The 12988-nt window shown below is 47.9% G+C and overlaps 1 protein-coding gene and 2 non-coding genes across 6 annotated transcripts in view; all 3 read right to left on the bottom strand.

The window, feature by feature from the left end:
* CEP104 (centrosomal protein 104) overlaps positions 1-12988 on the bottom strand; it is a 67241-nt gene that overhangs the window by 8138 nt on the left and 46115 nt on the right. For all 4 annotated transcript variants that reach the window (XM_029578840.1, XM_029578839.1, XM_029578841.1 and 1 more), the window contains 3 exons: positions 3970-4108; positions 2118-2185; positions 175-265 (listed from right to left, as the gene is read on the bottom strand). In XM_029578840.1, the coding sequence (XP_029434700.1) occupies positions 175-265; positions 2118-2185; positions 3970-4108 (298 nt within the window). The remainder of the gene's footprint in view (positions 1-174; positions 266-2117; positions 2186-3969; positions 4109-12988) is intronic.
* Positions 3493-3616, bottom strand: LOC115077132. The gene has a single exon (XR_003852961.1). It is a non-coding gene; the product is annotated as a small nucleolar RNA U109 (small nucleolar RNA).
* On the bottom strand, positions 12737-12863 carry LOC115077133. Its single transcript, XR_003852962.1, has one exon. It is a non-coding gene; the product is annotated as a small nucleolar RNA U109 (small nucleolar RNA).

Below are 12988 nucleotides of genomic sequence, written 5' to 3'. Positions count from 1 at the left end.
TGGATCAAGCTTCCTCTGCTAATTCAGGCTTCGTGCATCCACCCAGTACTGGGAGAAGCACCAGTTTCATTTTCAGTGAAGGCCTCCCTCCTTCCCCCTGGGAATATTTGACTGTATGGGTCTTTCTAAAGGTGCCCTCCTTTTTTCCCCTGAATCCAGGCAAGGAAAACATACCGTGCTGAAGCGGCTGAGTCCTCTGAAGGGCCGGAGTTCTGCGCAGGTTCATCTTACAGCCGTCCTTCCCCATCAGGTGAAACTTCCATGCCTAAGATCAAAGGATCACACAACACTAGCACCAAAGCAAGGAGGCACCCAGCCTGCCTAGGCCCTCTGCCCCACAGCTCTGGGCTTAACCCTGGCCTTTTTCTCTCCACCACGCTTTGTCAAGAAAACATTTTCTTACATTACTCCCGAGTCTGTCCCTCTTCTAACTTGGTGTCATGAAACTGTTCAACAGAGCTGAGATGTGTCTATTGCACAGCATGACAAAGAAAGAGGAATATAATACGATGGGCATAAAAGAGAGAATTTAACTATGAATTAGAAACATGATGGCCGAAAAAGACCCTATGGCCTATCCAGTCTGCCCATCCACCCAACTCATTTAGCTTTCCAATTCCCATTCCTCCCTGTGTTTATCCCAGGCTTTCTTGAATTCAAATACCATTTTTGTCTCCACCACTTCCACTGGGAGCCTGATTCATACATCCACCACCCTCTCTGTAAAGAAATATTTCCTAAAATTACTCCAGAGTCTCTGCCTTGCACTCCCATCCCATGAAACCTTCATTTTACAGCCTCCTTTCCACTGAAAAAAGCAGCCCTCCTGTGCATGGAAACCTTGGAGGTATTTGAATGTCTCTATCACATCTCCCCTACCTCACCTTTCTTCCAGGATGTACATGTTTAGATCTTTAAGTCTCTCCCCATTATGCTTTAGACTGAAGATCGCTGCCCATTTTAGCAGCCTCCCCCTCTGGAGCGTCTCCATCCTGTTTATATCCTTGTGAAGGTGCAGGCTCCAGAATTGTACTCAGTATTCCCAGTGAGGTCTCACCGGGGACCTATACAGGGGCAATATCTCCTCCCTTTTTCTGCTGACCAGTCCTCTCCCTATGCTACCAAGTATCTTTCTGGCTTTTACTGTCACTTTATCCACCTTAAGATCACTGGATATGATCATGCCTAGACTGCACTCTTCTTTCCTGCTTAGAAGAATTTCAATACTGTAACCTCTCCCTTTCATTTTCGCATCCTAAATGCATTAGTCTGCGTTTTTTTTTTTAGTGTTAAATCTTAGCTGCCAGACCCTAGACCATTCCCTCAAGCTTCACTAGATCCTTCATGTTTTCCACACCTTCCTGGCTGTCTACCCATGTTGCAGATTTGGTATCAGCAGCAAAAAGACAAACCTTTCCTGATAGTCCTTCCACTATGTTGCTCACGAAAATGTTGAAAAGAACCGGTCTAAGGACCAAATTCTAAGGCACACTGTTCGTAATATTCCCATCCTCAGAGTGAACTCCATTTACCACTACCCTCTGTCGCCTCCAACTCAGCCAGTTTCTAACCCAGTCCCATACCCAGGGCACTCAATTAAGGGGGACATAACCCACGGTCTGGACTGACCCTGGTATGTACAGGGAATAACCTAGCACCCCTGGGAGTAGAGCTACACCCCCAATATCAGACTGCAGGGTTTTGCACCTCTACCATCTGCTGGAGACAGAGAAATACAGAGGAATGTTGAGGGACTGCAGCTAGCACGCTGTCTTGTGTAGCTTTTCTTCTCTGTCTCCATCTGCTGGTAGAGATGAGAAACCAATGTGTCTGTGCTGATCTGGGGTATGAACAGGAAGAATAGATCCGCTAAAAATCAGTAGGCAGAGGCTGTGGAGAGGAGGTGAGCTTTGAGATGGGTCACGGGAGGAGGAAGACAGTGGGTGACTCTAGAGAGCAGTGTGTACCTGCCAGCAGTGGAATAGTCCTTTAGTCTCATGAAGCAAAGTGCGGAGTTTACACAGAAAAAGCTGTAGGAGCCATTGCAGTAGACATCCCTAAACATGGACATAAATCACTGTCCGTGGCCATGAGAAACATTAGGCCTATTCTCTTACCTCCTCTCCAGGTGTGAAATTCTCATGGCACAATGGACAGCGATTTGCAACTTTTTCTGGTTTGGCAGCTAAGTAAAAATAAAAGGACAGAAAATAAAAAACTAAAAAAAGCACTGCTTGGTAACTTATCCCTAGAGCCCTCAGTAAAGCATGGAATAAAAGGGCTATACAGTTATCACCCTTTACAACTCAACTAACACCATGTGTTGCTTTCTTTATGCAGTGCTGTCAATGTACGAAAGTGTTGTGCAAAAATCACAAGATCCCAAATGCCTTAGTTTCAGTAGAGAACTAAAGTGAATAATTCAAGGTCACAGTGTGTGACATTTTGAACTCGGGTCTTACGATCTGCCAGTTCTGTGCTCCAGTCACTGATTTATCCACCCCCCACATGCACCCTTAGCCTCTCTCCACTGCTGGGAACAGGAAACAGAAGGTCACAGTGCAACCACAGTCACATCTCTTTTTCTTCTGATCAAATGGAGAAGCCTAAACCAGAATATTAAAAATGGTGGCACATGGGGGGGAGGGGAAGAGGTGATGTGAGCTCTGGCATAAAACTTTACAGTTCAGTGCTACAGAGGCAGAAGGCCTTTGTGAAGTCCTGGAGGATGGCAGAAATATGAATCTAACACAGAAATTAGCTGAAAGGAAGTTTCTGGATTTAGGGAATAGTGCTTTGGATACATCCTCCTCCACTGCCAGGGGTATAGGAGGGCTCCAATATTCATGGGAGGTTCACATTCCTGCTCGCTATAACTACTTTAGTTGTGTTACCGTTATTTAACACTGGGGAATACAATAATCTTGTTATGAATGAACTGACTTATGTTCTGGTGTTGAGAGAATACAAAAGGGACTTTTCTTCTATAGTAAAAAAAAGTGTACAGAGAGAATGAAGGTACGTACAGGGAATGAAAGGAGTTTGTACCCTATTTTATTTCATTTTAAAACTGTCTATTTAATATTGGAGTCCAGTTCAGCTCTTTCTGTTTAATCCTCTTTCTATTTTTTCCACAGAAGTTAAACCATGCAATCAATCCACTACCGCATTAATAAGGCTGTGAGATTATACATGATCAATCAGCACAGCAACCCATTGTCATTTCTGTATCTGCCCAGGAAGAAAACATTTATTCCAGGATGCTGCCACGCTAGGCAAGCTGTGCATCTCAAAGTTTAATTGCCAACAGTAAAGAAGAAAAGCTGAGAAAAGGAAGTCAGCAAGATGTTACATTATTACAGCCATAATATTTGCGCACTCCATGTACATAGTTACAATATTTCTATGCCAATTTCCATCTTGTCCTACAACCCTTCCCTAAAGAGCTTAGGGCTCAGATGTACCCTGGAACGCTATATATAAACCAGTAGCCAATGTAGGAGGTATATACTACCACTCAGTCTTTGCTCTGTGACTGGTGGCCCTGATAGCTCCGTCTTTATTCTAGCACATATCATCATCAACAGTCCCACGGAAGAGCGGACTTATTCTGCAACTGCATTAAGGCAGCTTATCATGTGCATTTGTTCCAAGCTCCCAAGTTGTCCAATTTCAGAATTTTGTTTTAAAATACAGACATGTAAACACACAAAGCTTAACATCTGGAGCAGAGGTAACCAAGATCAGCCAATACAGCGGGGCTCGTCACCTCGCCCAGGTCAACTCCATGAAGCTGGTGCAGTCCCGATTTTGCCCCTTTGCACACACAGATTTGTAGTCTCCCATTCCCTACTAAAAGACATGCATGCAAAGGGGCTGGTGACATCTCCCATCTGCACACTAAAACACCCTTAATTCTGCTCACAAGAGGCAAGGCTTTTCCACACACTCTACCACTAGTGTACTTACGAGTGCAGGTTTTGGCCTTAATATGCTCTGCTAGTTCTTCCTTCGGGATGGCCTCACAGCACAACGGACACTTGCCAAACTTATCTTTTCTGTCGCACTCGGTCAGCAAGTGCTCGGTCAGGCTAGCTATCTCCACCACCTACAATCCCAAAAATACAGAACAGGGTCAAGAACACAAGCACACACACACAATACAAACTTACAAATTAAGCATGCCTGAAGAAACTGGGGGAAGGGAGGAAGGGGACTGCAGCCAATGTCACAAAAAGGAGGAAAAACACTTGAAAAAGAAATTTGAAAAAAACAAAACACAAAAAAATCCAGCTATGGCATCAAAAGGAAAAATGATCCTTACCTTCTAATTTTTGTTCCTGTTCATCCCCCAGATCAGTCCAGACCAGTGGGTTTTGCATCCCTACCAGCAGATGGAGGCAGAGAACAAAACCTATGAGGCACTGGTACATAACAGAGTACTATCTATAGTCCTTCAGTATTGACCTATACTAGGCAAAAACTGTCAAAAATTTCCTCCTCCCAGAGTTACCAGACAAACCCCGGGCTGGAGTCCCTGAACTGGAGCCTTTGCATCCAACAAGGAACCTAAAATTCTTCAAACCATTAGGGTTAACATATACACACACATCAAAATCTGCAGAAATTATTGCCAGAACAAATCTTTTGGAATTAAGAGGATGGGGCTCTGGATTGATCTGGGGTATTCCAGGATCGAAAATTAGCAGGTAAGAACCAATTTTCCTTTCCTGTCATACCCCAGATCAGTCCTAACATGTAGAACGTACCCAAGCTCCTCTACAGTGGGTGGAATCCAGAAAGAGCCGCTCACAACACACTCTCACCAATGGTGGCATCATCTGGCATGCGAACATCCAACCGGTAGTGCCTGGTGAAAGTGTGGAGACCATGTCGCAGCCCTACAGATCTCCTGAGGTGACACCAACGGACATTCCACCCAGAAGGCTACTTGTGTCCTAGTAGAATGCACTCACAACTGCTCCAGAACCTTTCAACCTCTACAAAGATAGGTTGAAAAAATAGTTTCCTTCAATCAACGAGCAATCGTGGCCTTAGATGTCTTACTTCCCTTTTTTGCTCCATCGAGTAAGACAAAAAGGCGATCAGAATGATGAAAACTGTTAGTGACCTTAAGATATTGCAACAGAATCTGACAAGTCAGAATCTGACAGAATCTGTCAGAATCTGACAAGTTCCCTCACATTCGGCATCCCTGAAGACAAAATTTGGAAATGCAGCCTGCTCCATCGTCTGGTTCAAATGGAACAAGAAAACCACCTTCGGTAAGAAAGAAGGCACCGTACGCAGACACTCCGTCATCTGAAATCTGCAAGAAAGGATCTCTACAGGATAAAGCCTGGAACTCTGAAATCTGCCCAGCCGAACAGATGGCCACCATAAAAACTGCCTTCAAGGTAAGATCCTTCAATGCTGCCCCTCGCAAACGCTCAAATGGAGGGCCACACGAAACCCACAGAACCAATTTAAGGTTCCACTAAGGACATAACCTACGCACCAGTGGACGCAAATATTTGGCCCCCTTTAGAAAATGAATGATGTCCGGAAGAGAAGCCAAAGACATTCCCTGAAGCTTGCCCCTAAAACATCCCAAGGCAGCGACCTGAACCCGAAGTGAACTGTAGGCCAAGCCCTTAGTCAAACCCTGTTGCAGAAAATGCTACGATATGAGGAATGTCCACCCGCAAAGGCTTCAAACCCTCCCTCAAGCACCAGGACTCAAACACTCTCCATACCCTAACATAAGCTAGGGAAGTAAAAGGCCTTCTAGACTGAAGTAAGGTGGTAATCACCGGCTCAGAGTACCCTTTCAAACAATCACTGCCTCTCAAAAGCCAAGCTGCGAGACAAAAACGATCTGCTCGATCCGAGAAGATTGGCCCTTGCCAAAACAACCTTTGCAGATAAGCAAACCTGATGGGACCGTCTAACACGAAATGTACGAGATCTGCAAACTATGGACAATGTGGCCACTCCGGCATCACCAGAACAATCCTCCCTGGGTGACGTTCTATGCGGCGCAACACGTGATCTACAAGAGGCCACGAAGGAAGCACATACAGCAGGATCCACATTGGCTAAGAAAGAACCAGAACGTCAGTCCCCTCGGACCCAACCTCCCGTCTGTGACTGAAGAACCATGGCGCTTTGGCATTACCTCCTGATGCCATCAGATCCAGCTTGGGATTGCCTTATCTGGTGCGAATGAGGAATAGTGCTTCCGTGGATATCTCCCATTCCCCGGGGGCAACTGTTGCCTGCTGAGAAAATCTGCTTGCACATTGTCCACCCCAGCGACATATGAAGCCACTATTCCTTCCAGATTTTGATCTGCCCATACAAAGAGCTCCTGAGTTCCCAGCATCACAACACAACTTTTTGTCTCACCCTGACGACTGATATACGCCACAGTTATCACATTGTCTGAGAAAATTCATCATTCTTCTTTGAATCTGTGGTAGAAAAAAACACGCCTTGCAAACAACCTTCATTTCCCAACGATTGATAGACCAGGACACCTCTGTTGGTGACCAGAGACCTTGAGCAGTCTGCCCCAGAAAGACCGCTCCCCAGCCCCTGAAGCTGGCATTTGTGATCACCACCACCCAATCTGTAGTCTCCAGATCCACTCCCCTTTCCAGATTGTGGCTAGGTAGCCACCACAAGAGACTGGATCTGAAATCCCCTGGCAGCAGTAAAGGCAGAAGAAACTCCTCTGACAACGGATTCCAACGGAACAAAAGAGCCCTCTGGAGGGGATGCATGTGTGCAAAAGCCCATGGAATCAAATCTAGCGTGGAAGCCATAGGACCCTGAACCTGCAAATAGTACCAGGCCCAGGGCACCGCAAGATATAACAAACGAGTCACTTGAGCCTGCAACCTCAACACTTTCTCTCAGAGATGAGAAACACCCTGCCAATCTTGGTACTGAATTGTGCTCCCAGATACTCCCAATGACTGGGGTGGCATTAAATGACTCTTGGCCAGGTTTAATCACCCAGCCCAGAGACCGCAACAGTTCTGTGACGGGTTGAATTGACAGACAGCATTCCACCTCTGACTTTGCCCATATCAGCCAGTCGTCCAGATAACAGTGAACCAAACCTTATCACCTCCAGGACCCACTGGCCCAATGTGATCTTGGTCCACTTCTCGTAAAAGCATGTCAATCTTCCCCCTACCGCTTCCACAGACGAGTAGACCAGCCTGGCATCATTGTGAAGACTTTCCACTTCAGATTCCTTGACCAGAAGTGACCCTGGGGGATCTATAGGAGCCCCGAAAGGACTGCTGCTTCCCCAAGCCTTGCTTCTGACCCGAGGCTGAAAAACTCTTGCTGGTCCGAAACCTCCGCATATCCCAAAATCAGGAATGGAGGGTAAAGAATTTCTTGGAACTCTTCGTATTCTCCAGCAACCTGTTCCCCTTAGACTCCCCCAACTGTTTCATCAGTTATTTCAGATCTTCTCCGAACAGCAGCTTCCCCTTAAAAGAAAGATTGCACAGCTGTGACTTGGACCACACATCTGCCGACCAGTTATGTAACCACAGGAGCCTTTGCACTGCCACCATGGAAACCATGCTCCTGGCAGATGCCCAAACCAAATCATATAGAGCATTCGCCACATAGGCCACCCTGGCTTCCAAATGAGCCGCCTGCTGGGCATAGCCTGCCAGGTGAGCCTCCTTCTCCTGAGCCTTTTGCACCCAGCGCAAGCAGACACTTCAAAAAGCCTTTTTAACTGGATCTCCAGTTTCCTGTCCTGCACATCTTTCAGCGCTGCCAACCCCGCTACCGGAAAGGTTGTCTTCTTGGACACCGCGGAGACTGAAGCATTCACCTCTGTCAAAGGATACAAGTTCACCATTGCCCTGCCCACTTTAAGGCCTATTTCAGGAGCATCCCACTCCTGGACCACCAACTTCTTCACCTTCTTAGGCAATGGAAAGGCCTTTGCCTGTCCCCGAAGTCCATTCAGAACCGGGTCCACCCCCTTCGTCATCGGAATCCTCCTGGGTGACCTTAATACTTAACTTTTACAGGACCTATGGAATAAGAGGCCACAACTCTTCTTTCCGAAATAGCCGGACAACCCTCGGGTCATCCCCTTTTATGGCCTGGATCTCCTCTGGGTGCAGCAAGTCCTTGACCGCATCTGGATTGCCACCTGCTGGATCTATGGGATTGTTGTCAGTATCATCCCTAACATCCAGATCCCCCTCTTCCTGCAGGTCTTCCAAATCCTCCGAATCCTTGAGATCCCCCTTGCCTTCTGCCGAAGAATGTGCAAGACCCAGGTGATGGAGTAGTCTTCCAGCTCCACCTGATGGAGCCACCTTAAACCTCTTAGAAGAGTGCAACTTGTGGTCCAGGGGCCGCATCCTACCTGCTCCTTTCTTGGCCAAAAAGGCCTTGTGATGGAGCAGAACAAACTCTGTGGAGAAGCCCTCTGTATCCGTGGCTTCTTCCATTGCATCCTCCTCAGGCTTCCCTTCATTACCATGCTCCTCTGCCATGATCATGGAGGGACAACGGATGGAGGGAGGCAGTCCCTGGGCTGCCTGGATGCTGTTTGTTTCTTGCTGCATGCAGCAGTAATGATTGCTGCCTCCTCAATTCCACAAGAAGTCTATGCAACGGGCCCAGCTGATCTGGTGACTGTGTAGTAGCAGCCTCAGCGGAGGATCCCTCCCCTCTCAAAGCACAGGCAGAACACAGCGTGGCTGCGTGGAGTCAGTCGCGTCTCACCCCGCAGGCCCGACAGGTTCCCATGCACTCCATGGTCGGCGCCATACTCACACACACATCAATCGCCTGGACTGCCACTCCCCAAAAGGGCCTGTATGCCAATGTGAGTCACTCACCCCGAGCTGCCACAGACCTAGAGTGCTAAAGAGATTGTAGTGATTCCTCTCCCCTCGATGCTAACTGCTCCTGCTGGCAAAAATGCCATCCAACCGGCCCTTCACTCATACCTGCCTTAATCTTCTATTTTTTTTTTTTTTTTAAGGCATAGCGCTAAACACCGCCCCCTCCAAAAAAAAGAAAAAACAAACAAAAAAACCCCCCAAAACACCAGCATCTAACACAGAAGGGAAGAAGACCTTGGAGGGAAAGAGGGAGCCAGATCCCCTGGCTTTCAGTTCCTCTAGATGCTTTGGGCTGAGACAGGCTGGGGATTACCAACCCCCGCTTGCCCTGGTCCATCTGCAGGATGGCCCATGAAGATCACTAACACCTCAGAGAGCACTCCAATGAAATTCTCTCTCTCTCTCTCAAACTATTTTATTTCTTCTTTTTTTTTTAATCTCTCTCAGACTGCAGGTTTGCACCTCTACCATTTGCTGGAGACAGAGAAATGCTGAGGGACTACAGGTGGCGCTCTCGGTTATGTAGCAGTGCCTCAAAGTTTTTGTTCTCTGCCTCCTTCTGCTAGTAGGGAGGTAAAACTCACCTGTCTGGACTGATCTGGGGTATGAACAGGAAACCCTACATTTGAGTACAGACTTTACTCTTGGACATAGGATCTTCGCCCCTTTTAGAAATGTTACAGTCAGACTTTTAATCATATTGAGAGTGGGGTATTTTCAAACAATTTAAGATAAATGCTTTTTACCAACAGAAAATCACTCTGCAAATAGACCACATGTCTAATCACCATATTGTACCTTTGCCATGTAATAAGAGCAACATAATCTCTCCCCGGTCATAAAGCAGAGTTGCTTACCTGTAACAGGTGTTCACCCAGGACAGCAGGATGTTAGTTCTCATATGTGGGTGACATCATTGGATGGAGCCCCATCACGGAACACTTTTGTCAAAGTTTCTGACTGGCACACTGAGCATGCCCAGCATGCCACTAACCCAAAGATGAAATCTTGCTGGCCAGCCTTGTCGAGGCAATAATGAGCTGCAAATGTGTGGAGGAACTCCATGTGCAGCTTTGCAGATGTCAGCAAGAGGTACAGAATGGAGGTGCGCTACTGACGTTGCCACGGTTCTTACTGAATGTGCTTTTACACGTTCCTGTGGTGGAAGGCCTGCTTGTCGGTAGCAGAAAGAAATGCAGTCCACCAGCCAAGTGGACAGGGTCTGCTTGCCCACAGGAGCTCCCAATCTGGTTTTATCGAAGGAGACAAACAGTTGGGTGGACTTCCTATGGGCTGCAGTGCGGTCCAAATAAAAGGCAAGAACACGTTTGCAGTCCAAGGAATGCAGAGCTCGCTCACCTGGTTGTGAGTGAGGCCTTGGAAAAAAGGTAGGAAGTATTATGGACTGATTTAAGTGGAAATCAGAAACTACCTTTGGCAAGAATTTAGGGTGAGTGCGGAGTACCACATGATCGTGAAGAAATTTGGTATACGGTGGGTAAGTTACCAGGGCCTGTAGTTCACTGACTCTTCAAGCTGATGTTATAGCAACTAGAAAGATCACTTTCCAAGTGAGATGTCGAAGCTCGCAGGAGTGCAGGGGCTCAAACGGAGGTCGCATGAGCCGTACTAGCACAACATTGAGGTCCCATGCGGGAACCGGAGGACACAGTGGAGACTTTAGCTGGATTAAGCCTCTCATAAAGCGCCCTACCAGGGGTTGCGCAGAGATCTGGGTATCTCCTATACCTTTGTGGTAAGCGGCTATAGCGCTGACATGCACTCAGATGGAGGAATTCTGGAGACCAGATTCGGAAAGGTGCCATAGATAGTCCAGGAACCTTGTTGTGAGGAAGGAAAAGGGATCTATTTCTTTTGTGGTGCACCACAAGGAGAATCTTTTCCATTTGGAACAATAAGATCTCATAGTAGAAGGCTTTCGTGAAGCAACGAGGACCTGGGACACATTGTCAGAGAGGTTAAGGGATTGTAGTATTAACCTTTCAACATCCAAGCTGTCAGAGACAGGGAGTGAAGGTTCGGATGACTCTAGAGTCCGTTGTTTTGCGTTATCAAAGTTGGATCTGTGCCCAGGCGAATTGGTTGCTGGACTGAGAGGTCGCATAGGATGGGAAACCAAACCTGACGTGGCCAGTGAGGGGCTATGGGGATCATTGTGCCCCGGTCCTGCCGTAACTTCACGAGAGTCTTGCTGATGAATGGAAGTAGAGGGTAGGCATATAGAAGTCCTGTTGTCCACGAGTGGGCGAGCGGCATTCTTCTGGGGGTGAAGATTCTGACAGGAGTTCATCGGAGTCCCGAGTGTCAGAGGAATCATCACCCCAGGGATCATATGATGTATCTCCAGCACCATGCGGGCCTTCAGATGGAGGTAAGGGTCCAAATCCAGCCGGATCTGGAGGTGGCACCAATGGGAAGGATGGAGGTACTGAAGCAGGAGGAACAGGTACCAAGGATGGCGATGGCATTGATGGAATCGGCACTTTTGATGGACGTCAGGATGGCAGTGGACCAGATGGTCCTGGAACCGGCTCTGGCATCGGTAAAATTTGTTCCTCATCCGAGGACAATAGAATGGGAATCTGTGTCAGTGGCCTTGGAGGCGCCAATGGCATGGAAGGAACGGGAACCGATGGTAGTACACAGATCAGTGATTCCAGGCACTCGAGAAGTGCAGCCAGCATGGTAGGCATCGGATCGGGCGTCGGCATGGGAGCTGGTGCCGGTGGTGATTGGAATCCCCGAAGTACTGCCTCTTGGACCATCTGGTCCAATTCTTCCCAGAAGGCTGGTATTGGTAACACAGCTGCCAGGGTTGGAGGTTCAGAAGGCGTTGCCGGAGGGTCCACCTGTATCAGTGGAGTCTCGGCTTCCAGCACCAGTGCCAGTGTGGAACGCCTCCGTGGCTAGGGTTCAGGGGGGGATGGGGCTCCTTCTCCCTGGGACTTCTTGGCCGGTGGCTCTGTCTATGCCGATGGCTTGTTGGTGCCGGCATCGGAAGAAGGATCACGTCGATGGCAATGACTGTTTTTCCCGATGCTCGGCCTGGTCCTTCTCCAGCACAGAGGAGGAAGATGTCGATGCCTTCGAACATGAAGAAGCCAGTGAAGGATGGTCACCGGTGTCTCGATGGCGCTGAGACATTGATGGCGACCGAGTCGATGAAGTTGAAGGCTTTCGACCCGATGTACTCTTGGCTGGAGTAGACTGAGACACACGCTTGAATAGGTGTTCCATCTTATCCAAGTGGGCCCTGTGGCCTTTTGGCATCATCTGGGCACAACTAGTGCACTGTGGACGACGTGAGTCGGCCCCAAGCACAAGACACAAATATCATTAGGGTCCGTAATAGACATGGTCCTCGGGCACTCGGGGCATTTTCGAAACCCGGTCGCCATTTTTCCAAAAAGAAGGGCGGTGCGCGGTCAGTTGCCATCAGGCACCAATGAAAGCACTGATGGGAACAGATTACAAAGGACGAGGTAAAACTTACTGGCATCTACCGAGGTCGGTGGGGGACCCCGGGACGGGGAAAAAAGTTTGAAATTTTAAAGAAAGTTTCCGTAGGGAAAATTCTTGTGAGGAATTCTCACAGAGCTCCTAAAAATTGTGAGGCTACTGCTGTGCGGAAAAAAAAAAGAGACTGAAGGGGGACCCCTGCTGGATGCAGGGTTAGTGGCATGCTGGGCATGCTCAGTGTGCCAGTCAAAGTTCTAGAAACTTTGACATAAAAGTGTTCCTTGATAGGGCTCCATCCGATGTCACCCACATGTGAGGACTACCATCCTGCTTGTCCTGGGAAAATATAATAAACTGATGGATAATGTAGGAGGTATATCCTACCATTCAGTCTTTGCTATGTGACTGATGGCCTCGATAGCTCCATCTAATCTAGCACGTGACATAAATCAGTCCCACTAAGGAAAGTGGGCTTCTCCCCCCAAGTCTACGCTCTTGTAGACCTGCGGGGCAGTCACATGCTTCATTTCCACAAGGAGATACTCGGTTCGGCAAGGTCAGCCAACATCCTCTCATAGTAAGCCTGCCTAAAATACTAGTCTCTACTCCACTGT

The sequence above is a fragment of the Rhinatrema bivittatum genome, chromosome 15 (genome assembly GCF_901001135.1).
Source record: "Rhinatrema bivittatum chromosome 15, aRhiBiv1.1, whole genome shotgun sequence".
Taxonomy (NCBI): Eukaryota; Metazoa; Chordata; class Amphibia; order Gymnophiona; family Rhinatrematidae; genus Rhinatrema; species Rhinatrema bivittatum.
Note: the sequence above shows the minus strand (reverse complement) of the source record. Positions and strands in the feature narration are given on the sequence as shown.